At 37.0% G+C, this 27,954-nt stretch overlaps 1 protein-coding gene across 4 annotated transcripts in view; it reads right to left on the bottom strand.

Moving 5' to 3' along the window:
• Positions 1–383: 383 nt before the first annotated feature.
• The window catches only part of BBS9 (Bardet-Biedl syndrome 9), a 449,627-nt gene continuing 422,056 nt past the window's right edge, over positions 384–27,954 (bottom strand). For 2 of the 4 annotated variants that reach the window (XM_029233591.1, XM_029233589.1), the window contains exons 23-24: positions 5,550–5,660; positions 4,938–5,343 (exon numbers count right to left, since the gene is read on the bottom strand). In XM_029233591.1, the coding sequence (XP_029089424.1) occupies positions 5,312–5,343; positions 5,550–5,660 (143 nt within the window). In that variant the 3' untranslated portion in view covers positions 4,938–5,311. Of the gene's footprint in view, positions 402–4,200; positions 4,399–4,512; positions 5,344–5,549; positions 5,661–27,954 lie in introns of those variants that run through there. The other 2 variants (XR_003795236.1, XM_029233592.1) reach the window with 2 other exon arrangements.

The raw sequence follows: 27,954 nt of genomic DNA, 5'->3' as shown, positions 1-27,954 counted from the left end.
TATAATAAGGAGCCAGCAAATGGGACTAAAAGCTGTGATGCACAATGATCTGCCCACTTGTCCCTAGAGGGCCTCAAATGTGGCTCTTGCCATCCAGGTGAGGAGATAATTTATTCAGACCAAGCCCTGAAGGAAGGGTTGGGATCTAGGTTGAATATAATTAAAATGAAATGATGGCGAGCCTGAGAATTAGTGGTTTTGCAAGATTTTTTCCACATCAGCCTGAACAGAGAACCTCTCTCCAGCCCAGAGATTAGGCACTGGGGGACATGATCACTCTAACAGGCATCTTACTCTAATTAGGCTTTGGCAATACTGCTGTACTGTAAGTTATACCTTTTGAAGTCCAAAGCAACAAAACTCTTAACACATGCGATGTCCACATAGCTTCCATAATTTACCTACAAAAATAGAAAAATAACACCAGCTAATTCAATGCTACATACACAGAAAGACTATAGAAAAGGCAGCATCTGTTATAATCTAAACAGCCTTGTGTTGCTCCTTCAGAATCCTCTTAGTATCATTTTCATATTTAATTGACACATTTGCTTTTTTGCATCAGATGATGTTAAGGACATGAAGAGAAACTGTAATTTTCAATACAATTCCATGTTCATATTACTGCTATAAATTATAATAATCATGCTGTTTTGATGAAAATACATTACACTCTGGACTTTTCTGAACTACTAGAGCTCACTGTCCAAGTAGATTATTCTCTAAAACTCATGCTGTTAATATAGAAAACGCTAATCAGCAAGAGTACGTTCCTAATTATTATTTATATCACTAAAACTGATATATTCTAAGATGGGATCTGTTCTCTTATTACAAGAGCAATAAATATTCATTAACAAAACACTGAAAATATAGATCAGCGAAAAGAAGAAAATGAGAGATCCTAATGTGCAACCAAGGCTGAAAACCACCAGCTTGAGTCTCTCTCCCATCAACCCTCCCCTCACAGGCTCCCTGACTATTATGGACACACCCTATATCTGAACAGAAGGCCACGGACGACACTGTTGGCACACAAGGAGGACATTGCTGCTGTGGCAGGTGACCACTGACAATCCTGTGCTCATACAGTGCTTTTTAGGGGGTTAAACACTCCTCACATATATTTTGTTTTGATTCTTTCACTCGTCTTTACCTGCATTTTTATGTGATAGGGAATTGTGTACATTGTGACACAGACTACCAATTACTCAGAGACAGATATTTTAAGAAAACACAGAGGTCTCTTGGTTTAGCAACTTTTAGGCCAGAGAATATTTTTTCCAATTAATGGAATTTTAGAAAAGCCATTCATAACACAATCTGATGTTCCTCAACTTGAGGGAACCCTTGCACTCCAGGTGTACCTGTCCTGTGGAAATACCAAGCCAGTCCCTTGAAACGCTGGGGAACCAAACAGCTTAGAGAACTGGGGGATTGAGGTACAGAACTTTATCACTGACTCACCTCTCTTACGTCTGTACACATAGATATAAATGGGCCCCACATGCCCAACCTGAGCCCAACCTGTGTTCACATGGGATGGGGACATATCTGGCCATGTCTGGAGGGCATGGTGTGGGCATGGTGTGGGCAAGGCTATTTACAAGAGTGCTAAGGAAACTTTCGGAATGCCAATCATCCTAAAGGAGAGCCCATGGTGGAGGAGGGGCAAAGATCAGAGGGGAGTGGTATTTTGAAAGCTGTGGAGTGTCTATCACTTGGGTCATTCTCCACAGGCGGAAGGAAGAAATTGGGTAAAACCTAGGAGACATTTTGTGTAAAGCTCTTTGAGATATGAAAGCAGAAGAGAACATAGCTCTGTGGCTCACAGAACCCAGTGCACCAGAGTAGAGGATATGACTGAAGCTGCCATAGCACAGAACACAACAGCCTGAGCACGACCACAGGCTGGCACAGAGAAGAAACAGGAAAGGGCATTAGACAGACCACACAGGTTGGACACCAAAAGCAGAAACTACAAAGAAAGGGGTTAATAGATTTGGCTACTTAAAATTTGGAAATTTTCTATTAAAAGAAAAAAAAACACACACTCAGAAACAAAATTAAAAGACAAGTGAAAAATTGAGAACAATGTTTATATCATACTCAGTCAACCAAAGATTAAAATCATTTCCACATAAAAGGCTATTATAAGTCAATAAGGAGATAATTATCACCACCACCAAAAAACAGGAAAAGAAGAATAGGAACAGGGAATTCAGCAAAGGAGAAATACAAATGGCAAAGAAAAGTAAATTTTTTAAATGTGCAAACACACTAGATATCAAAGAAATGTAGGTATCTTGGACTATAAGCCCTCGGTTTTAAAATGAACATCTTACCAATAATCTATACATTTGGGTGTGTATTTGGGCTTTTGGAATTAGCCTGGATTAAAATCCCAGTTCTGCTACATATTAACTGTGGGATACTGGACAAATTATTTAGACTCTGTAAATCTCAGTACTCTCATTTGTAAAATAGAGATAACAACATTCTCTACATCACAGTCGTGTCACGAGGAGTGAGCGAAATCATGCATACAAAGTAGCAGCACATAGTAAGAATTTAATAAATGTTTGCTATTTTATTAGTACCTATCCTGATATATTGGGTAATAATGAAACCATTGGGCTAATCAGAAACCTGGATCATCTTCCTTCTTCCAGATTTGTGAGTTACTCCAAGATTATGTACACACACACACACAAAAGACATAATGGACAATCGTTATTAAAGACTGAAATATTGGTCTCAAAATAATAGGAATAGTTAAGAATTATTTGGGTCTTGATTTTTAAACAGCCACTCTAAAAGATAACATAATTCTTGGCTCCATTATTTTTCTGCTAGTAGAAACACTTTAAACAGCTTTTGTGTTTTTAAGTCATGAGGCTAAAATCAGGAGTAGAAGATATGCACAACTTAAATTCAGGAAATTCTTTAACAAAGTTAAATTTATGTCATTAATCAAATCATTTTTATCATTTTAGAACTTACATTTTAAATTTGATAATGTTTAAAAGGTTATTTAAGGATGGACCTAGAGAATATAATGCTTAGTGAAGTAAGTCAGACAGAGAAAGACAAATACTATATGACATCACTTATATATGGAATCTAAAAAATAATACCGATGAATCTATATATAAAACAGAAACAGACTCACAGACATAGGAAACAAACTTACCAAAGGGGAGGGGGTAACAAACTAGGAATATTAACATATATAAACTACTATACATAAAATAGATAAGCAACAAGGGTTTACTGTATAGCACAGGGAATTATATCCAATATCTTGTAATAACCTATAATGGAATTAATTTGCAAAAAAACCCGAATCACTATGCTGTACACCTGAAACTAACAAAGTATTGTAAATTAACTATATTTCAATTTTAAAAAGTTTAATTAGTAACTTCTTTCCTTTTGGCAGCTAGTAAAATGCAAATAGTAATAAATTAGAAACATTCTAAAATATTTATATGTATGATGTATGCATACAGAGTTCTGTATTCAAATGATCCAAATAAAAAAATAAAATTATTTGGTCAAGTAATTTTGCTAATAGGCTTAAGATACTGATAATGATTTCTAGGAAAACTTCTTGTAAATATACTTCTTAACATTAAAAACTCTCAGTATAAGATGTAATTGTAGCAGCAGAAGTCACCTTAAACTCCCAAATCAGAGATAGGAAGCCTTTTGAGTTTACACTGGTAAACACTCCCTCATGGAATAGAGAAATTGTGGAGGCCATTAAAAAAAGGAAACAATGGAGGAGAGATTTGAAAGAGATAGAAATCACTGTACTCATGCACATTTAAAGTAACCTTTACAAATCAAATGATATGCTTCAGTTTTATATCACAGGAAATAAAGGGAGAGAATCAAAAAGTGAAGGGAAAGAATTGGGGGGAACAGAAGAAGGGAAAGACTGATCAAGGCTGATGAACATAGAAACAAGAGAGAAAAAGAAATTGAGTTAAAGAAAGGCAGACAGGACACGACAAACAGGACATGACTCAAAAAAAAAAAAAGAGATAAGAAAGGAGAACAGAGATGAGCACACGGACACATGCACTCCATGGAAAAAATATCCCTGGGAACCAAATACCAAAAAGAAAAAAGAAAAAGAAAAAAAGACACAACTGAGAAACACTCTTTAAAGAAGGAATATACTTCTCTTCTAACCTTTCTTCAATGAAGCTGTTAAAGATGATCAGAAGTGTTGTAGTTTTGCATCTTTAGGCATACACAGAGCCAAGACATCTTTTACTGGTCCCCACAGGCTGGGTAACATTAACCTAATGGTTGATTCTGGCCCAAAGGCTAGAAGGTGTCCACTCCCATACTTGACAATGAAAACTATTTAATCTTCTGCTGCATCTCCTAAAAAAGAATGCTATAAATAATAAATAATACATCCTCTGCAATTTTTTTGACATTTCACTTATAGAAAAACTGCGAGCCACTTTCTCCTTTGTACTGACTGAGGCATTCCAAAACTGGCACAGACATATTTTTATTTAAATAAATCAGTCTTGCAACTGTAATTTTAACTCGAAATTGGCAAAATCTCCTCTATTTCCTGCATATGAAAACCTTACATTTTAATTATAATAAAGTGTGAACCCTTCTATAACCTGGATTTTTAAAAGGTATCTCCCATTGGGGTAATGAAAGAGGATGTTAATGTACTAGCTTCCTTGAAAATATTTTAACATTTTCATGCAATACTAGAAAACTCACCTTTTCCCACTTTTAGCCTAATAGTAGTTTCTTGTATTTATAAAATAACCACATTCAAGTCTTACTGTGGAGAAGCAACATTTTTAGTTCCGTTCAACTTCTTCACTTTAAATAAATAAAGAAATCAACTATATAACCCTCTGATTATAAATCAAATCCAAGATATTGTTTGACAATGAGATGCTTTTATTAAACTCGATACATTTAATACATAAGAATTCTGTGAAAAAACTGGGGTATCAAGTAGGATCTGGGTCTTTGCATTACAAAGTCTGCCCCCAAAAGATGTCATCTCACTATATACTGTGGCTGAAAGCATACAGATGACCAAAAAGCAGCAACATCCTTTCCTGGTAAGACAAGTTCAACTGACTTGCCCATAGTATTACAAGTCCTCCTAGAAAAATTAAAAGTCCCCATCCCCATCTCTACCTATTGTTATCTCCTGGCAGGTGAGCTGTATGAAGCACCTTCATCTGTGCTTGGCATGAGGTCCACACATGATCAGCCTTGGGAAGGCCATCTTCCCCTCAACCAGACAACTCTACTTCAGCTATTCTGAAACTCCTTGGAGGGGTGAAACTTCTGGAAAAATGAAAGAAAGAGAGAGAAAAGGTCTGAATATTGAAAGGAATATACAAATGATCAAACTCAGCTGCACCAATGCCAAGGGGAAGGCTGAATAAGTTAGAAAACAAGCAATTTTGCAAAATGCTTTCTGGTATGACAAAACCTGACCAGTGTCTCGCTGTTCCTGACATGCCAGTTGTGAAGGCCACCCATTCTCTTACCAGGCATGGGCGTCTCCATGATGAGGTGTTTGCGGTTGGTAAAGAGTTCAGTGGAGTCTTGCTCTACTGATCTTTCTTCTAGGTCTGATTCTGGGATCGTAGCACAGCCACCTAGTTGAAAAATACAAACAATATTTTAAGCAACGTGTAGAAAAATCTACCTCTCCATACGGCAACCTCCGCTTAAGAACGTACCAGTCATGAAGGTGATAAATAAAGAGACAACAATCTTCAGGAGTAGACCAAAAAGGATAATCTTAAATGTTTCTCTTTTGGTGAAAATGCTGGGAATGAGTCATTGCCTTTAAAGACATACTGATGAGCACTTAGCAACAGCAGCAATGGTGTTGTCTTCAAATTTAACCCTTTTAAAGTCAGAAAGGACAAAATCTATAGCATATGTGATATCCATACTATAATGGTACCTCAGCAGAAATTCACTTTAATACCAGAGCATCAGAAACTATAAAAGAAACAAAGCACATCGACTGTGAGGGAAAGAAAACTTCCCTGAACAAAGAGGAAGGCCACTGGTGTTCTGAGTTGGTGACTATGGTGGTGTTTCTCAGGAATTTGATTCTATTCCTGAATCCCAACACCTTACAGCAGAGACACAAGCACTTCATAATTCACAGCAAAACCATGAATGCATTGCGGAAGCTTTCAATTCCAAGTCAGTTCCAAGGTGACTTGAGAATAAGCTGGGACCACTGCACTTTGAAAATATTAGGTATAAGCCATTTGATTTTATCCACCAAAATATTGTACAGAGAACTCATGTTGAGAATTTCCTGACTACATCTGCAACTTGATTTGACTAATTTTCTGGAAATGTACTAACATGCTGTATACTGTAAACATTTTTTCCCAAAGCCATTCTTCTTGTAAATAAAGTGTGATTTTTCCTTTTCTGAGGCTTCTCATACACTGAGTCCAAAGCCTCCATATTCAAGTTTGGCTTTATGTGTGAGGGGGTTTATAAAGAGAGGGTACCAGCAGCACTGATGTGTAAACCACGTCACTCAAATGAGAGTGAAGTCAAGATCCCAGGTCTGAAGGAAAGTACACCTTACCATCCATCCCTCTGGATCAGCTCTGAAAAAGAAATCGATGTTGAGGGAAACTTGAGAGACAAGGATTTCCACACTCATAAAATAAGAATCAGAGGTAGCCTCAGAGGTTTCCCAAACAGGAAATGTTAGAATTATCCATCAGTGCAATGGAACTTGCCCTGCTTTACCTTAAAATAGCTAGGGCCCCATCCAGAAGGAGAACCAGGCTTATTTTTAATCTGTTTAAGTAAAAACAAAACAAACAAAAATTTCAGAGTAAGCAGTAAAAGGAGAGAAATAAACTATAAAATTTCCAAACTAACAGAGACCTTCTGAAGCCCACTGTAGCAATGCTTCTCAAAAGGACCAGCCTTAAAATTTCCAATCTATCTAAGCTAATACTTTTGTCACGTATAATAAAAATGAATAAAAGGAATTACTAGAAAAATAAAATGAACAATATATAGGCCCTTATCTTTTAGATTCAATCATTGTAAAAAGTATACTGTCAATTGCTACAAGTTTCTCAATGCTTATTCTCAGTTTCAAGTAACAGACAGTTTGCAGACAGATGCTAGTCTTCTATTCACACTTTGAACAGCACTGATTTCAAGATATGGTCTACATTAATTAATATGATACATGGAATTATAGTTAAAAATAATAATTCAGCCAACTCCTAATTATCAGACGTTCAAATAGCCAGTAAACTCATTCTGGCAACAGCAGGGGCTTCTCACAACTTATGTACCTCCCTTCTACTCCAGTATCTGTCTGGCAGCTCCCTCCTTGCATAATGTCCAGAACAGCCCCCCTCTCCCCACCAATATGGGATGTCCAGGCTCTTCTTTGCCCACTGCTGGTACAATTATGGAGATCCACTTCTATCCCTGTGCTCTCGTGTAAAAAGGAGTTTCATTAAGGAACCTGGGATCCCAAGTCAGAACTCTGGGGGCATTTTCATAAGGAACAATGTTATAAGTGGTGGCTTCATTTTAGAGTCCTATTACATTTAAATGCTTAAAACACTTTTCTGGAGTAATCTGGAACCCTAACCCCTGCAGGTGAAATTTGAAAGCATGAAGCATGTATCACAAATTGCAAACAGTATCTATAGCATTTGGAACAAGACAGTTTATAAATTGGAGATTACACCCGTGATGTTTAAGAGGATGTTTTTGAGACATTTCACTATGCTCCCTCTTCCTCTGAATTGTTACCAATCAAATTATGTGCATGACCATTTGTGTTAACTAAACCTGGCTGTAAAAATTTGTTGCTTTGCAAATTAGTAGCACATCAAGATATATAGCAATCCTCCTATATATAAAATAGATAAACAACAAGTATAGCACAGGGAACTATATTCAATATCTTGTAATAACCTATAATGGAAAAGAATCTGAAAAAGAATAGATATATATGCATATGTATAACTGAATCATTTTGCTATATATCTGAAACACTGTAAATCCACTATACTTAAATTTAAACATTTTTTAAGAAAATTTTTCTGGCTACAATCCTCATGTAGCCAGAAAATTATTTAAGTAGAAAATCTTACCAACAATTCTGAACAACAGGAGATCACCCTATATTTATAAAGATAATTCAACTCTAGGGTTTTTTTTTTTTTTTTTTTTTTTTTTATGGATTACAAGCTATCCTTAAACCTGTTTCTGCATTCAAAAGCAAATTATAAAATTGTTGAAACTTCTTCCTCACTAGGTGGAACATATTTTATCAACAAGGGAATTACACTAAGGAAATGCTACCCACTGTCAGAAAAACAAACAAACAAAAACAATAAAAAAGAGCTCAGGGACTTCCCTGGTGGTCCAATGGTAAAGAATCTGCCCTCCAATGCAGGGGATGCGGGTTCGATCCCTGGTCAGGGAACTAAGATCCCACATGCCGTGGGGCAACTAAGCCTGCAGCCAGAACTACTGAGCTCTCGAGGCTCCACTAGAGAGCCTGTGTGCTGGAAACAACAGAGCCCACACGCCCTGAAGCCTACTCGCCAGAACTAGAGAAGAGGAATCCTGCAAGCCACAACTAGACAGAAGCCTGCACGCCGCAATGAAGAGCCCGCACTCCACAACGAAAACTCCCGCATGCCTCAACAAAGATCCTGCTTGCCGCAACTAAGACCCAACGCAGCCAAAAATAAATAACTAAATAATAAATAAGTCTTAAAAAAAAAAAAACGCTCAGGTCCTCTCTGTAGGTTGCTATAGCATGAACTATAAAAGTTAGAGAGTTCAAAGGTCAAGATAGGAGGCCAAGCAGAAACAAATGTAACTGTCTAGAATACTAGAGATCAAAATCAGAATGCAGGGTAAGCACTGGTATTCTGGAAAATATGTAACCAGCTGGCTTTCAAGGAAAAAAGGTAAAGCCCTAATCTGTAGTGTTTGCCCATTTCTTTGGTATAAATACTCCTATCATGGCCAGTTTCAAGCAACCAACGTGACATCACCAAACGTGGAGCTTGGCAGAGATGTGTAAGAGGACACCATGAGATAGCACTTTCACCATTCAGATTCCGTAGACATAAATAATCTCAAGAGCACAGAGAATAGTAAAATGTAGTAATAACTAGTGAAGAGTTTTGAGGTGTATTATCTTTGTTCTTAATACAACTTATTTGGTTGTAAAGTTTACATAATTTAATTTTTAATAACGGCTGAATTTGTTAACTGGCTCACAGAATTCCTAAAAATTCAATGATTGGTTCTCACCAGCCAGTGTGAGCCAGCTCCAGCACTGAATGCGGGCTTATTTGTAGGGAATTTAACAAAGCCTCGATTCAAACCATGGCTCAGCATTTATGAACCAAGTGACCTTCCTGAGCAAATTATTGCACTTTAATGAGCCTCAGTTTCCTTATCTATAAACAGAGACTATGGCAGCCCTACTTCATAAGGAAGAAATTGATGAGCATGTGTAAGTGCTTGGCACATTGAAAAACACATTAAGTTCTGACTATTTACTCTCATGTCAAAGTTAGGAACACTAAAAGAAGAGTAGAGTGAAAAGGCCAAGACGGAAGTCCCTAAAGTTGGAAGTCTGAAGGGGTAGGGTTCACACAGCTGATACACTCATGGGGCCAAAAGACACAGCTCTGCAGCAAAAAAAAAAAGAGTGTTCAGACACCTTAAACATGTGGCCACCTCTGAAGCTGACTACTCTATTTACTCACGCTACTTGATCTGCAGAGTTCTATTTGATAGATACTTGATTATAACCCAGATGAATTCTGGTGGCCCAGCTTACCTTCCTCACCATCTACCTTGTAACTCAGGTAACCTAAACCAGGGGTTGGCCAGATAGTACATATTTTTTAAGCTCTGTGGGCCATCTGGTCTCTGGTGCAACTGCTCAGTTTTGCCATTGTAGCGTAAAAGCAGCCAAGGACAAAATGTAAACATGAATGAGCATTAGTTGTGTTCCAATAAAACTTTATTTACTAAAACAGTCAGATCTGGCCCATTGGCTGTAGCTTGCCAAAGCCTGGCCTAATACAAGGCTCACAGAAAGCTACTCTTCAACTGCATCCTAATTCTAAAGGTTCCTAGAGGCATTTAACACTGCCAGATCATCTCATAGTATTACTATAACAATAGCAATAAGGAAGAGGAAGAGGAGGAGTAGTAATAGTAGCAGTTCTTTAAAAGAATATTATTTGCCCTACTGCTACAAATGCTCTTTTTGTTTGGGCAGTGATAAGCTTTTTTTTTTAAAAAAAAAATAGACTAATTTTTAGAACATTTTTATATGTACAGAAAAATTTAGTAAATGGTACAGAGAATTCCCATATATTCTCCACACAGTTTCTCCTATTGTTAACATATTGCATTAGCATGGTACATTTGATCAATGAACAAATGCTGATACATTATTAGTAGTTAAAATCTATAGCCTATTCAGATTTCCTTAGTTTTTACCTAACATCCTTTTCTGTCTCGGGATCCCACCTAGAATACCCCATGACATTAGTTGCTGCATCTCCTTTGGCTCTTCTTGGTGGTGACAGTTTCTCAGACCTTCCTTACTTTTGATGGCCTTGAAGTTTTGAGGAGTATTGGTCAAGCATATTGCAGAATGCCCTTCTACTGGAATTTGCTTAATATTTTTCTCATGACTAGACTGGGGGAAAATTTTTAAGACAGTTTCTTTTCATAAATTCTTAGAGTTTCCCAAATTTTAGGATTGTCTCCAGTTGTTCTTCTTTTCCTCTATCAAAAGTGAAACCCAGGTGGGCAGTGAATGGGGAGGCCTCTGAAGGCAAAGGAGGCCAACAGCAAGGCTTGACTTAGACTGTGAAGTTCTCAGGAGTGGGTCAGTCTGGGTCTAGCTGTTGGACGCAGGCAGGTCGTCAGTTGCCCCAACTGTAAAGAGAGAGTCTTAATGAGGCCTATTGTGAGGATTATGTGAGACCGTGTACACTGAACACAGTGCTCAGCACAAAGTACATTTTACCATCTCTGTTTTCTACGAATTTTCTTGGCATAGATACACTTTCCACACCGTATCGGTGGAATCAAAGAACTTTAGCTTTTAGTGCAACCACCTTCATTTAGGAGACATCAAAACAGAGGCTCAGAGAGGGTAGCGGATGCCCCTCATATCCTAGAGCCGATTCCTGATTCTCCTGCTTCCTAAACCATTAGAGCTTTCGCAAGAATACCTTTCTTTCCCATCAAGATCTCAGTGGATTTGCTTGTGAGTTGGCTGTCCTAACCAGTACTTCCTTTCAGTGATACAGAAAACCCAGAAGGTTGGCAAGCTGTTCTTTGGGTATATTTTAGGACTTTGCTGATTTATATTCTTGCAACAGAGACCTTTGCAATCAACTGAGTGTATGGGTGCAAATGTTCCATTCCTTCAGGGAGGAAAAATTTTTTTTCTTCTTTTTTCTTCATATATTTAAAAGCAATCAAACAAGGAGACACTTTGAGAATCACAAATGACCACAGACCATGCTCTGACTTGCCAGCCAAAGAATCTTCTGTTCACATGCTTGAATTGCCACTAAGAATTTAAAACAGCAGAAACCTCAAAAATATACACCAGTGACATTTTTCTTTTAATCAAGATTTACTTGATGGATAAAGTGTTTTTGAAGTTAACATTCAGATTTCATTTCAAAGGTTTATAATTCACGTGAAGTGTGGCGAATGGGTGCTTTGAAAAGAATATTTCACTATCTTAAATATGAAAAGTTTCCCTAAGAGACTATGAGTAGTTAAAAACTTCTCCGAAAATATACTCATTTGAAATAGTTTTACTCTTTATCCTTTATCAGTCTCCTTCACCCTCTCCCTCTCTCTCTCTGTAAATGTGTACACACAACCACACATAGGCATTAAAGATATGTATAAGAGTTTTCCTGATAATTCTCCTCTACTCTGTTCATTCTTCTGTTTTCTTAAAATATATTTTTTTAGCCCAAGGAGAATGTAAGCTATAGAAAGCCAAGAATCCTACTGTATGTTTGTGTAGCAATTATAACCAAGTATTTACAAATTTTTTGACAAAATGGAAGAATGGAAGGAAAAGGGGTGGGTAAAAGAGAGAAGGAGATAGAGGATGAAAAGGAAAAGTGGGGAGGGGAGGATAAATTATCAACATATTCCATTTTTCTGTGTACACTTATACAGATGATATTTGGGGTGACTTACTGAAGGTATAGATAATAAAATATTAAAGAATAAAAAATACAATAGCAGTTAGAAAAATTTAATGCAGAGTAGGAGGTATACCTAGGAAAAATTGTGTCAGATAAAGACTTATGCAAGTGCTGCCATGGAGAGCAACAGCAAACGGCTTGGAGGAAAAGTGGGGCTGCACTTCCCCTGTTAATTCTCCACTGACTTCTCTTCTTCCACACTGGACTTCAAAGGGCCCAATCCATCTTGTACTTGGACTTAACATTTCCTTAAGAACACACCATAATTGGTAAAGCTACGCTTGTTGGAAATTTTTTGACGGTGTGTGTGTGTGTGTGTGTGTGTGTGTGTGTGTATGACTCTGTTCTGTGCTTATGGGCCATTTTAGAAAGCCAAGACTTCTGTGAAATTGGGTTTACCAAGGTGCTTACTAAGTAGGTGCTCCGGAAAACTATACATATATAGGAGATTGTTAAAAATACAACAGTCAGACCTTGTCAAAGCACATCTTGGAAATAAAGCCCTCAAGAATGTAATGTATCATTGAATGAGTTCTTACCACAGCATGGCAAATCAGGTTGATATCATATGGTGACACTGCTTCTCTGAAGGAGGAACTGGAGATCATACGTCAATATTGTTCTCATCTCCCCTTTCATTCTGCCCTTTACTTTGTTGTAATGTAGAGGCATCTCACACTTAACCTGGTACAGTTTTACAGTTTCAAACTCAGGAAACCAGAAGAAAACAATGCCTTTCTATATAGTCTTATGTTTCCAGTTCCAACATATGATATTTGTTTTTCTATGTTTCTTTTAGATCCATTCGATAACTTTTCTTTCTCCCTATATTTGCAGATGACATGCTGACTGCTAGACAGTAGCTCATCTACTAGCAACAGAGATAATAATGGTGAACCAGTGAGAGGCAGGTGAAGTTCACTGTAATGTGTGTCCAACATGATGCCTGTGGAATGTTTGGGATTTCATTTCCACTACCTAATAATAAACTTTGATCCGCCCCCCACACCCGGTAAGAACTTAAAATGTGTTCAGGACTATGCACATATACCTATGTTTGAAAATATTTCCACTTCACACCTCACAGCAGAGACCAAGTTTGTGAATAAAAGGAAGTCTGATATATTTTAAGAGGTCTAGCATGTGTCTCAACAAGTTTTAAAAATCCCATAAAGACTGAATACTAAGTCCCTTGGGGTATAAGGGCTCCAGTCAGAGAATCTGGATTTAAGAGGGTAGGGTCTTCCTGGCATTAAGATGTTTCCACAACTTGAATAATGATAGGTGTCCAACTATTCTTTTAGCTGGACCACCACTTAGAATTTAGGTCCACTTAGTACAAAGGATTAAGAAATACAGGAACATAGCCATTTTCATCCATTGATAATTATGTAAACAGAATATACCAAGCAGAAAAAAGTCCTATTTACAAAAAAGCAAGCACAGTCCATAAATCCTGAAGATTGGAACAGATCCAGGTTAAGAAGTTCACCAGATGTCAGTCCGTAAACAGGGCTTCATAAAGTGAATTCCCCAATTAATTGTTGGTAAGAGTGATCTCTATACTATGTTAGTGCATTATGATCCCCTACCATATGTAGGTGAATTGTCTGGTCCTATACATCATTAGTCAGTTATGATACAACAGAACTCAGGGGAAAGAAGTGGGGTAAGCACAATTTTTTTCTGATACAGAGAGAAGGTCCCATAAAATTACTGCTCAGGAACTCGGAGCTTTCTTCACTGAAGGAGATGAGAACTCTCCCATTTATTTGCATTACATCTGTTTTTCTAACACATTTAGTTCTTAACCTGGAGTACTTGGAAAGACACACACTAGTAAAAACATAAACGTGGAAGTTAAAAAAAAATAAAACTACTCACTATTTTGTTAAAGTCTCCAATCACAATGTTTTCCCACATGTTAACAAGGCCATTAAATCCTCCAAACAGGAATACAAAAGTATTACCCAGCCATGGTGAGAAGGTGAGGAAGAAGAGAAAGTTAATATTTGCTTTTTCTTGCCAGTTGATCAATGTCTAGAGCACTCTCCAAGGAAATGCAAGATCTGTTGTCTTTCAACTAGATCTTTTCTATACTGATAAGTATAGCACTTTCTTGTTCAGAAAGAAGGTGATTGTGGTATTTAATTTCCATTTTGTTTCTAAATCCTAAGGCAATCCAATGTACAACTGGAAAGACACATAATGTTAAGACATTTCCATTTCAAATACTTTCCTAACTCCCTCTTCAGAGACCAACTCTCTCTCAAAAGTATACATGCACAAATAAAACATTATAGCTACAGTTGAGAAGGAAAGGAAGCCAATAGTTCTGCAATTATAATTACTAAAAAAATGAAAGAGTAAGAACATAACTCTACTTTGCCTGGACACCACATAACAAGAGAGCCAGTGTTCTTCACAGCTTCCCTCTTGCATCAAGTGGTTATTAATTCCTCAGTGATCCTGGCAACATTTCTTCAACTTGAGTTTCTTTCCACAACCCAATTAAAAGCCATAATCTTGACCAAACTGTGTTGTTTTTAATAATGACAGAGTTTAGGTGGTGATTTTGAAACTAAGAGTTCAGCTGGGTCACTTCAGTTATATACAGGTTGAGGGAAAAGAGTGAAGAACACAACGTCTCTGGAGAGCACCTGTTTCATCATATTCGTTCACAAATGAGGAAACTGAACAAGCACTCAGGACTCATTCCTAAACAACTCTGTTATCTAATGATATATTTCTACAATAGTCCATTAAACAATGTCATATTTTGCAAAAAGGGAAATGTACACAAGATGATAACCAGCCCATTGATAGTGGAAAGGGACATCCAAAATGGGACATGGCAATTATCATTGTGTCTAGAGCAAAGTCACATAAGTCTGGCACTTAGTTTCCTTTTTTTCTAAATTCAGAAAATATAGCATTTACTTTATGAGAGATGAAGATTAAATTGGTCAGTGCTTGTAATACAGTTATCACAGAGCCTGGCACAGAGTACGCCCCCAATAAATGTTGGGCTATTATTTTCAGTACTAACCTCCAACATACGTTAGTCATTACGTTACAGCCAATTACACATGAAACTACAAGCCATGAGCACGGCATGAATTTATATTTGATGCTGTAAAAAATGCTCAGGTAAACCCAGAAGATGGGGTAGGCAGACCAGTGGTGGAATGTTTCTAGCTGGACCCAGTAGTCAAAGCCAAAACTGTCAACCAGGCATTAAAATAATTCACTTGAAAAACAGTGCACACATCCTTTATAGGATGAAATCACTGATAATCTACTATCCTAGATAATCACTATTCTGAGATCAAAACAGGAATTTTAAAAGGGCTCAAATGATGATGATGACGATCAGGGGTGCATAATCACATTCATTGTTTTCTATTTACCAGCAGTGCCATTACTACTGAGAAACACAGACCCACGAGATAGTATGACATAAATGGATGAAACATTAAGATAAAAGGGTAAAACAGTGGTAGGTTTGCTTTCTCATGGGAAACTGAAATGGCCAGCAGATGAACCTTAAAAGAGGAAGTCTGCTGACCTAGTGTTACTAAACATCGGAGGCAGCCAAGGAGCGGAGGAATAAAGCAATGTATTTAAATGTATGCCTTGAAGGAAGCAAACACCAATTATTTTTATATGATTTTAATTCTCCTAGTGAATACTTTATGGGTGCTGGCAAGTCCTTCTGGAAAAGGAAGGGATTATTAATGAAGGATTCAGTGGCAATTGCCTGCCAGTGCTCTAAGAACTAACACTTAACAAAGGGTCATTTAGTTCATACTTCATCTCTAAAGCTACAGAAATTTTAAGAATCCTTAAAAAAACAGTATAGTGTTATATTCACATATACAATCCTTTTTATTTTAATTTCCAGATTGTTCTATAGCCTGCATGATAAACAAATAAGCTTCGCAAAGGAAAATAAACAGATAGAGGAAAATAGTTAATGTTTTTTCTTTTTCATGCAAAGAGTGGATGCTTAATATATACTTGTTGATTTGGAAAGGAATTCATGAAATTTGAGCAAATACATAGGAAATACAGTCTTTACAAAAGTTATCTTTGAAGAATGCTCTACCACATCATTCCAATATTATGCACTGGTGACAGTCCACTAATGTACAGGCTAGTAAATCTGGGGAAATGCCCCATCAGCTCCTGTATTCTATCTTGTTTCTCAAAATCTTAGCCCATCAACTCTAGAAAATTCTCATATTATGTAAAATTAAATCTCTCTAGCTAACATCTTGCTCTTAAAATTCTCCAGGTGCTTCAAGAGCATGGACTCTGGAGCTAGACTGTCAGAATTTTAATCCCAGCCCCACCATTACTTTTTTTTCTTTTAACGGGTCACTTGACCTTTCTCTGCCTCAGTTTCCTTATTTGTGAAATGCAGATGATAACTGTGCCTAGCTCACAGGATAATTGTAAAGATTAAATGAGTTAATTTATATGAACACTTCAAATAATGCCTGGTTCATAGTAAGTGATACATTAAGTGTTATAATAATAAGTATTACTATTATTCTCATCATCTTTGCCTTATATTGCCAAAATTCCCACACCTAAGTCTGAGGTTCTCATGTAAGCTGAAGGAAAGCAGGGTGGTGAATTTTCAGAAGGCAGAGAGCAGCAGCTACAGCTGCCTGACCCCCAGGAATACAAACTGTCGTGTTATCTAGTCAAGGAAAACCTTAACTGGTTGTCTGGCCTAGCAAAAAAAAAAAAAACAGTAGCCAGTAGGAAATAACAGCTTGATAAAGAACAAGGACTGGGGTCTAGATAAACAATAAAGGACAACAATAAACATCAAATCAGGAATAATCTACTGTCTCTTGACCCCCACTTTCCTGCATCTTCTTCCATTTCTTTACTCCTCTTGGCAGCAAAACTTCTCCAAAGAATTGTCTGTATTTGCTATTTTTAATTCTCTTCCTTTCTCTTGTACAACCATCCCAGTCTAGACCTGGCCTCTACCACTCCACAAACAGTTGCTTTATTCAAGATCATTAGTGACCTCCACGTTGCTAAATCTATAGTTTTCAGCCCTCAACTTACTTGACCCATTAGCATTTGACACAGCTGATCATTCCACCACCTTTTAAAACTCTTTCTTCACCTGACTTCCAGGATGCCACATTCTACTGATTTTCCTCTTACCTCACTGTATGCTCCTTCTCAGCATCCTCTGCTGGTTCCCCCTCTTCTCCCAAACTCCTAAAATTCTGACTCTCCCAGCACTCGGTCTTTGATTCTCATCTCTTTTCTAAAATCACTCCCTTGGTGACCTTATCCAGTCTCATGGCTTTAAATAACACTTTCGTGCTGACAACTCCTAATTTTATAACTCCAGCCCAGATTTCTCTCCTGAACTTCAGACTTGTATATCCAACTACTTAGTCAATATCTCCACTTGGACATCTTATAGCATCTCAAACTCAACATATCCCAAACTGTACTCCTGATCTTCCCCACAAACCTGTTCCACCCCACAGCCCTTCTCCTCTCAACTTCATCCTTCCTGTGGTTCAAGCCAAAACTCTTGGGGTTGTCCTGGATTCTCTTCTTCCTTTCACACAACACGGCCACTCTGTTAGGAATTCTGTTGTCTTTACATTTAAAATGTATCCAGAATCAGATCACTTGTCACCACCTTCAGCACTACTACCACTTTGGTGCAATCCACCATCATCTCTTACCTGAACTATTGCCAAATTACTTACCTGAGTAACCTTCAAACTGAATGCCCACCTCTACCTTTGACCGCCCCCACCCCCATAGTCTATGCACAATAGCAGGCAGGGATTCTTTTAAAATGTAAGATGATATTCCTTTCTTCAAAATGGTCCTCCCCACTTCACCCAGAAAAAAGCAAAAGTCAGCCAAAAGGCTGTACATGATCTCACCCCTCTGACCTCATCTCCTACCACTCACTACTGGCCTCACTACTGGCCTCTTCGATGTCCTTGGAACATGCCAGGCTCATTCTCCTTACCTGGGACACATCTCTCTGATCTCTGCATGGATAAATCCCTCATTTCTTTAAGTCTTTGTTCAAAAGTTGCCTTCTCAACAAAGCCTACCCTCAACCCAATTTAAAATTATAATCTTGTAACTGCCTCTTTTCTGACATTTCTTTTTCCATAGTACTTATCACCTTTTAACACTAACACTTGTTATTTTCTAACATACTACATAGTTTACTTCTTTATCATGCTATTTTTTATCGTCTCCCCCGCTAGAATGAGGGTTCCAAAATTTCGGGGATCTTGGTCTATTTTGTTTGTTGCTCTATCCCAAGCCCTGGAATAGTTCCTGGCACACAGTAGGCACACAATAATTACTAGTTGCCTTGAGTGAATGAATTTAGGCTAAGGGATTAGGAAGAAGAAATGGAAACCAAAATTCATTCTATTTTTTGCATAATATTATCTACGTTTTCCACTGGGAGGTTGGAAAATAATTACAGCAGAATGTAGTATAGTACCTCTTATTCCTATGCCCCAGCACACGTGGTTGCTCTGTGGATCAAAAAAGCTTCTCAAAAAGTTCTTTGTGTTAATTAATACACATCTTTAAGAAATGAATCTTCCTGGATGATAACACATGGAGAATCTGTGAGACTGAGTAGGTACAACAACAAAATGTTCAGCCCAGAAAAGAAATAAGATCCCAGTAGTAATTTCTGTAGGAGCTAAAGTTAAAAAGAAGTAACAGAACACTTGTAATTCTATTTCTTGATAACAGTCATTTGTGGATGAAGGAACTGCAAAGGAAGGTACAAAGACATCTGTCTGCTTGGGAAATTTCTCAAAACAAATGAAAAAGGATCTATCTTATTTCCACTGGGGCATCAAGTTATGGTCTGGAACAGTTTATTATTCCCAGGCTACTTCAAATCTAAATGTGTTTTTAAAAGCAAGCCCAATGAAAGATTAGATAAACAACTGGACAATGTTTTTTACACTCTGGTAACATAAACATTTCAAATTCCTCCCTAACTCTTGACTAGCATAAATCTCTAATTCCAGAGAAGGTAAAATATCCTCAAAGTTTAAACATTACTTTGAATTATTCACATTTACCTCCATTTCCATCTTATACTTTCTTGGCAATAAAAAGCCAGGTTTTGTCCAAACTATGGTAGGATGTCTCTCTTCCAATTGTAAAACAACTTGGACTAACCCCAGCTCTGCTTCCTTTGAAGACAGAATAAGCAGCCCCTCCCAAAAGTTTCTTTTCTCTTCTTTCTTACCTCCTATACATTCTGTACTGCCCTTTTTCAAACCAAACCTTTAAAAAACACAGAGGGAAAATGTGAAGCTGTCTGCCTATAACTGAGCTATGAAAACAATTTTTAAATGGTGTCAAACACAAAAGAGATAGGTTGAAAGAGTCAGTAAGGCAAGAAAACATCAGGGTGAGGAGAGCTCTCTCTGGCTGAGAAAGGGAGACATAGAGTAAGACCTATCTAAGAGAAGAAGCTCTGTGGAAATGCTGCAGGGGATAAAAGGAAGGGAGGGAGAGAATGGAGGAAAACAAAGGTGTGAAAAGGCAGAGGGAATGAGGATAACCAGCCCACAGTACAACCCACATGTCAGAATACTTAGGAATAAAAGGGGGTGGCTAGGAGAGAAAAGAAAATACTAGGCTGATAGGGCTGTTCTGTTTGTATCATGTTCCACAGTCTGTGAAACCTTCTCACTTGACCTTGGTCCTCACAACAACTTTGAGTGGAGAGTAGGTAAAAATCTGCACCCCCAGACTCCAGGAAAACTGCTCACTCAGCTCCTGGGCAAGTCACTTAATAATTCTGAATCTCTATTTCCTCATTTGCAAAGTGGAAATAATATCTTCCTAACAAATGATTATGAGGAGTAAATGAGCTATTACATAAAGCATCAAAGTCCTGCTCAATAATTGGTAGCACATTGCGGTAGAGAGCAAGACAGAAGGCAGAAATTGAGGGGGCTCCTAAGAAGTACAGACAGAAATGTGCAGTACAAACAATGCAGACAACTGAAGATCCAGACTTTGGGTTCTGAGGGGTGAAAACTGGATGCAATTTTTGTATGAGAATATGGAAAGAAGGACCATGCTGCATGAAGGGACAGGATTAGGGGCTTATTTATGATAGTTGAATAATTACATTAGTACCATTTTTAATTACTTTTTATGTGCTAGTCATAGTGCTCCTTACTTTATATGTTTTCTCATTTTACAGCTGCCTAAAATGGTAGTTAGTAGTGTCTCATTTCACAGGTGATGAACTAGACTCTAAAAAGTTTAAGTGACTTGCTCAAAGTCATGCACATAGTGAATGAGAGAATCTTTTATGTGCTGACTCCAAAATCCAGTCTTAAACCATTCCAGAATCTTGTTTATCCCTGATAGAAAGAAGACACACAGTAATGGGATTGTGAATTACTGTTTAAAGAATAAGAGTTTTAGATTGGCAAAAACAGGATCATGGTGTGTACCTCATACCCTCGACATATGATCCCTCCCAATCTCATGCTCAAAAGAAAAGTGAAAGGATTTGGAAAAGTGACTGAGGTTTCATCTCAGCAAAAAAGAAATCAGCATAGAAGTAACTAAAAGAGCCACCAGTAAAGACAGATCCTTAGACGTCTAAAAAGATCCTTAGACTGTTTAAAAAGAATTCAGAATTGATTGATGCTTCTATAGAATATAATTACAAAGGAGAGGAAGTGACTCAGTAGAGTAGATAGGATTTACAACTAGAAAGAAGTGAAATAGTAAAGTGGAAGATAATGTCTTTTCAACAACACCGAGGAAAAGACAAAGCAGTCTTCTAAAAGTTGGGAAATTAAAATGAGTTCATAGAGGAAATTTTTCAACTACAACAAAAGTAAAGAAAATGATTAAAAGAATGATCATAGGGAAAGAAATTAAGTCTTTCTCAGGATGCTGCACAGTGGTAGAACATTTGACATGAACACGAAGATCTGTTTTCCAAAGTTAGCAGAACTGTGCTCAAAAACTTCACAAAGTCCTGAGTGCAAACTCACGCAGAAGAAAACTTCAAGGGCAATCTCATGCATTATATATATGCAAAAATTCAAATTAAGACATTAGTAATCAGTATGATATATTTAAAAACAACAATAAAGAAAAACGTATTCCAGGAATGCAAAAGGAGTCAATTAATGTTAATTCTTCAAAACATTATATCAAAAAGAAATCTCAACAGAGGGTAATAATATTCATCACGCACTTCTGATTTAAAAATCACCTAGTGAACTAGGAATAACTACCTGATATTAATAGGCAACATTATGAATAAAGCAGATAAAAACATTCACATTAGTCAGGGTAAAGATGAGGATCCTGGCCACTTATCACTACTATTATTTAACATTATTCTAGAAATTCAAGGCAATATAATAAGAAAACAGGAAGAAATGTATATGTTAGAAAAATGATTAAATGATTACATTTCCAGATAATATGATTGTACACCTAAAAAATTTCCAAGAATATGAAAGAAAACCTATTTGAATAGGTTGAAGATTTGATCATGTCCCTCTGCATTAACAGCATTTAGTTAGAAAATATAATGGAGGAATTATTGTACTCAAAAGGATACTAACTACATTTTTAAAAAAAACAGTAAAGATAAAATAACTAGGGAAAAAAAGTGCCAAAGCCTATAGGTATAGAACTAAATATTTATAGACAGCCATAAAAGATTTGAATAGATGGACAAAAATATAGCAAGATTCAGCATAAAAATAGTGTCAACTGTCTACAAATTGACTTTGAATCTTAATGCAATTTCGCTCTAAATCTCAAAGGAGTGTTTTAACTTGAAAATATGATGCTAAAGTGCATAACAAAGAATAAATGGTTGAGAAGAACCAGGAAATAATAAATAATGAATTGAGGAATTTGTTCCACCAATTTTAAAGTCTATTATACAGTTACGATAATTACAACAGCATTACTATCAATGTCAGAATAGATGGAGAGGAAAATGGAATAGCACAGAAATACCAGGGATAGTCCCACATATATAAAAATATTTAGTATATTTTACAAGTGTATTTCAAATTAGTGGAAAATGATGTATTATCCAATAAAATATGCTGGAATATGGGGTAAAAAAAATTTTTTAAACCTGAAGTTAGATAGGTTTTTAAAAGTCCAATAAATTTCAGATGGCTAAAAGAGCTCAATGTAAAATGCAAGAAGAAAAAAGTAAGAAAAAACATATTTGGAATCAATAAAGAAAAAATTAAATAGATTTGACTACCTAAAGGAAGTCATGTGAAAAAAATCCAAACAAATTACCTTAAGCAAAATTCAAAACAACCAAAACCCCAGAAAAAAATATTTGTAACATATATTAAAGAAAAGGAGTTAATTTCCTTTAGATACAAAGTGTTCTTCAAATCAATAATAAAAGGTGATATTTTGATTTACAGAAACATGGGAAAGCATGAAGAATAATTCACAGAAGGAAAAATATAAAAGACTAATAAACAATAGGAATAGTGCACATTATCACAAAATTACAATAGAAAATCAAATGGCTAAAAATATTTTTTAAATGTAATCTTAATAAAACCACAGATGCACAATTAAAATTCCAGTTTCCACTTCTGATATCAACAAAGATGAAAAAGAATGATGATCATTGATGTCAAGGAGGTAGCAGAAAGTCACAGATGAACTTTTAAATCAAGAAGCACTTACTTGGGAGCAAGCTGGAAGCAGAAGCAGGTTTTTCAATTCTAGGCCCTTACTCTAAGGCAATAATCAAAGATGCATATAGTATCCTCATGCAGATGTATATAACACAGAAGTATTTATAATAATTTAAAAATAAAACTATCTAAATGTCCAACAATCAGGGTTACAGCATCTGTACACTCCTGTTACATATCTCTCACTCTAGAGATCTTGCAGGTAGTTTCCTGAACAAGCTCTGGTTTTCCACACTCATTTGCTCTTATTTAAATTATGCCCCCTGCCAGGAATGTCCTCCCCTAATTTCCTTTAAATTCATGTTCCTCATGAATCAGTTTAAAGAATAATAATGACAGCTATGGTAATAATTCTAGCAATAGTAATAGTGACAACAATGGCTAACATTTATCAAGTGCTTTTAAGAGGCAATTGCTATTCTAAATGAGTTACATATGATAACATTTAATCCTGGTAACAACCCAACAAGGTAATGCTTTTATTATTTCGACTTTACAGAGGAGAAAATTGAGGCATACAGGGGTTAAATCATTTACCCAAGGTCACACATCTAGTTAGTGCTCGGCACCCAACCAAAAGTGTGCCTCTAAGTCTATGTTAGCATTTGGCCTCTCCAGGCCACCTCTTCTGTAAAATTTCCCTCCACCCCAAGCCCAGAGTCAGGCCCTAGCTTTCAACCCCACTATACGTCCCCTACATATTCTCTAGAGAGCACTTCACACATGGTTTGACATCTTTATTTGTGCATCTCATGCACCAGACTCAGGATTTTATCTTTCTCTGGTTTGTGTCTCCCACGATTAAGCACAATTACTAGAACAACGATTGCTTTCTGTACATGTTTACCCAATAAATAAATAAATACAAAATACATGCATAAAAAAGTAGAGAAACTGAATATCAAGGATCAAAGGAGGGGCTTCCCTGGTAACGCAGTGGTTAAGAATCCACCTGCCAATGCAGGGGACACCAGTTTAACCCCTGGTCCAGGAAGATCCCACATGCCACGGAGCAACTAAGCCCGTGTGCCACAACTACTGAGCCTGAGCTCTAGAGCCCATGAGCCACAACTACTGAGCCCACATGCCACAACTACTGAAGCCCGTGCACCTAGAGCCCGTGCTCTGCAGCAAGAGAAGCCACCACAAAGAGAAGCCCGCGCACCACAATGAAGACTAGCCCCCGCTCACCGCAACTAGAGAAAGCCCGTGCAGCAATGAAGACCCAACACAGCCAAAAATAAACAGATTAATTAACTTTAAAAAAAGGGATCAGAGGAAAGAAATCTATATAGAGAGGGAATCAAGGACCAAGGATAGATGGATAGAGATTACCTATCTATCTAGATTACCTATCTATCCATCTATCTATTGAACTATCTATCAAATGTGTGCTGATGCCACACTATCAACCAAATGACTAAACCAAAAACAAAAAGAGGGAGAGAGGGAGGAGGAAAAGAAGTCAACACAGAGCATTTTACTACTTGTCGGACACTGTGCTAAATGCTTTTGTGTAATATATGTCACTTGAATAGCCAAAAAGGATATTTCCTTACTGGAGAGTCTGAACAAATAATCACAATGTTCCACAAAGGCTGGGAGAAAAACTGTCTAGAGAGTAACAAAAAAAGAGAGAAATATGAAAAGGAAAAATAAGAGTATATTAACCTAGTAAGAAATTGACAGTGAATATTTCTGGAAATTGTGTGTGTGTGTGTGTGCGCGCGCGTGTGTTTAAATTCATGTGGGCAAAAAACAACTGAAACAGTATATGCTATGTATATTACGGCTTTTATTTTCTAAAAACCCTGTAAGGATAAAACGGGATCATATAAATGATTTTGGAAAGGTTAGAATATCACTTAAACATTAGTGACTGTCATCATTCTGGAGCCAGTACAGGCTTTTGCCCCCAAACTCCAAGATAAACCCTCCTGGCAGGTGATACTTCTCCTAACTTTCATGAAAACAAAACCAGTCATTTATCGGCTGGGCCCTGTTTGTTACTACCGAGGGCTGTTCAGGTAAGTAGATCTAGCAAAAGTCTCTGAGTAAGTTACAACAATTGGTTCTTTATTTGATGTCTATTTGTCAGGGAAAGATACAGCTAGACGGGCCGTAAAACAAACCTCTGTTTTTCCAGGAACAAGGCAAGGTTGAGGTAAAGTGGCATTTTATGTACAAGAAAATGGGCTTAATGTGTCCAGGCCACAATGTTTATAAAAATCAATTAAAAACTCAAGACATACAGTGAACTTCCATTTTGCCAATGAGAAGAACTTACTCTTAGTATCATTTAATTCTACCAGCAAAACTACTTTTTTTTTAAAACTAATATGCTTTACAGTCTTTCCCCCAAATATGAGTACAAAAGATCTTAGCCCACAATGGTCATTTTAGAATTAAAGAAATGATTCTCCTTATAGATACAACTTTCAATAAATGGTAGATAAACATTTTCTCTGAAGGCCATGGTCAATGGCTAGTTTTAGGTATAAAACCACTTGGTATGGCTACTTATCAATACTAAAAAAACAAACAAACAAAAAAAACACTTTTATTTTTCCCAAAGGTTCTATCCTGAATGATACGGGTTACAATGCAGAGGGAGTGAAACCTCTAACCCTCCAAGTTTCTGAATCATGGGTCTCAGTGATATTCATGGAAACCCTCAGCCTATAAAGCTGAAAAAGTCCAAAATTACCTTAGCATCCTGGTTGAATTCATCTCCCTATATGTTTGAATTGGAATGATTTCTGTTGTACCTCTTTCAGTTATTTCTAGAAGAGACAAATGAATAACCCCCATCTGCCAGTTTTATGTAAAAACTTTCTCTTAAATGAAATTATCCTTTAACAACTTCCGAGGATACTCTCTGATTCAGTGGCTTGTGGCATTCTTCTGTGCTTTCTCTGGTCTCTTATGAGCAGCATATGGGTATCTATCACTTTAAAAAGAAAAACAAAGTTTCATCTGGGAACATAATGAATAGCAATCATTTTGGATGCAAAAAAGCAGTCGTACTTCTTGATTACTATACAACTGCAGTTCCACCTACTTCCATGAACTTAACTTCAAAAGTGCCTACAATTATATTACGTGGGTGCTAAACACACAAGTTAAAAAACTGTCAATTTCTCAATTAATGTATGATATCACTTATATGTGGAATCTAAAAAATACAACAAACTACTGAACATAACAAAAAGAAGCAGACTCACAGATATAGAGAACAAACTAGTGGTTACCAGTGGGGAGAGGGAAGGGGGAGGGGCCATATAGGGGTCAGGGATTAAGAGGTACAAACTATTATGTATAAAATAAACTACAAGGATATATTGTACAACACAGGGAATATAGCCAATGTTTTATAATAACTATAAATGGAGTATAACCCTTAAAAATTGTGAATCACTATATTGTACACCTGTAAGTTATATAATATTGTACATCAACTATACTTCAATTTAAAAAATTGTCAGTTTTCGGCAGTGCCACATGATTAGCTTTCTGTTCCCAAGTGATCATCCAGTAGACCTGTCATCAACCGACCACATTACCTGGATGAACTGAGCTCCATAAAGAAAACCATCTAGTGTGCTGATAAGAGCTCAGTGCTGCAGCTGGACTCATGGGGCTTCAGTTCCAGCTCCACAGTTGTATGATCTTAGACAAGGAACCTAATCAATGGAAGCCTCTGTTTAGTAATCTAAAAAGTGGGGGAATACCAGTATCTACCTTGGAATTTTTGAAAAGATTAAATGAGACAATCTACATAAAAATGTGTCATGCATACAAATATGGCCAATAAATGTTAGCAACTCTTATTTTTATCATAAATAAATTAGTTACAAACAGATGATAATTAAATAAAAACTTTTAACTTAATTGCTGCATTTTTGGTGTCCTAATTTTGAGTACTGACACACAAAAGAATGTTCTTTATTAAGAATACACCAGCTATGAAACAAACACTACAGACTAACTTTTTTGGTTGTTGTTCTGTCCCAAATGAAAGAAATGCATCCAGTTGAACATAAACTGCTTAGTTTTCAAATTTTAAACGAACATTTGCCTTAGACTTAGAATGAAGAGTTTGAGGGAATTGGGTAATTCTCTATCTGTCTTGAAGAGCTTGGCTGACATTTTATTATATTTTTTTTAACCACCATCAAGGGTACTGGGCAGCTCACTAACAGTCTGTTGAAAAGGATTCTGAAGTCTGGTTGTTATCCAGGTCATCTCATAATTTAACTTCTCTTCACCCAATCATTAAAATGTCAGGTAATATCCCAGCCACTGTTGAAACCCTTTTATGTTTGAGGCTCGAACTGATGGAAAACAAATCTTAATGCCTCAGGACAGGCAGGGTCCAAACCTTCCAAAGAGTGTAATAAATATATTCAAACTCTTAAGAATTTAGAAAATAAATTTCTCTTGCATGACACAAATAAGACCAATTTGAGATGGTGAATAGCTTGGTGACTTGGCCATGTTAGGAATGACAAACATACTGTCCTGTTCCATCTCAGAGAGAACAGCGTCTTTGTCCTGGCTCCTTTTCAGCTCATAATGAAGTGTTTCAGAGGATGAAGTAGTTAGTCTTTGGAGGCCCCTGAAGGACAGGATAAGTTCCAAGCTAAATACCGAAAAGGATGGTGGCCCCCAAATTTCCCATTTTTATTAGAGATTTCAAGTAGGAATACCCAACAATAAGATTTTCAAGCTGTTAGCACTTAGGGCCAAAGAGCGAGCTTGAGCCTTCTGAACATGGAGAAATAGCACTGCAGACCAGTGGGAAAGCAGAGTCTGCAAGAAGAGACAGTCTAAAGCCGGGCTGAATTCTCTCCTTTGAACATTGAGGATTTTCATGTTCTGGTACTTTTAATGCATACTTC

The sequence above is a fragment of the Monodon monoceros genome, unplaced genomic scaffold (genome assembly GCF_005190385.1).
Source record: "Monodon monoceros isolate NGI ecotype Baffin Bay Population unplaced genomic scaffold, NGI_Narwhal_1 Super_Scaffold_2, whole genome shotgun sequence".
In the NCBI taxonomy this organism is placed as follows: Eukaryota; Metazoa; Chordata; class Mammalia; order Artiodactyla; family Monodontidae; genus Monodon; species Monodon monoceros.
Note: the sequence above shows the minus strand (reverse complement) of the source record. Positions and strands in the feature narration are given on the sequence as shown.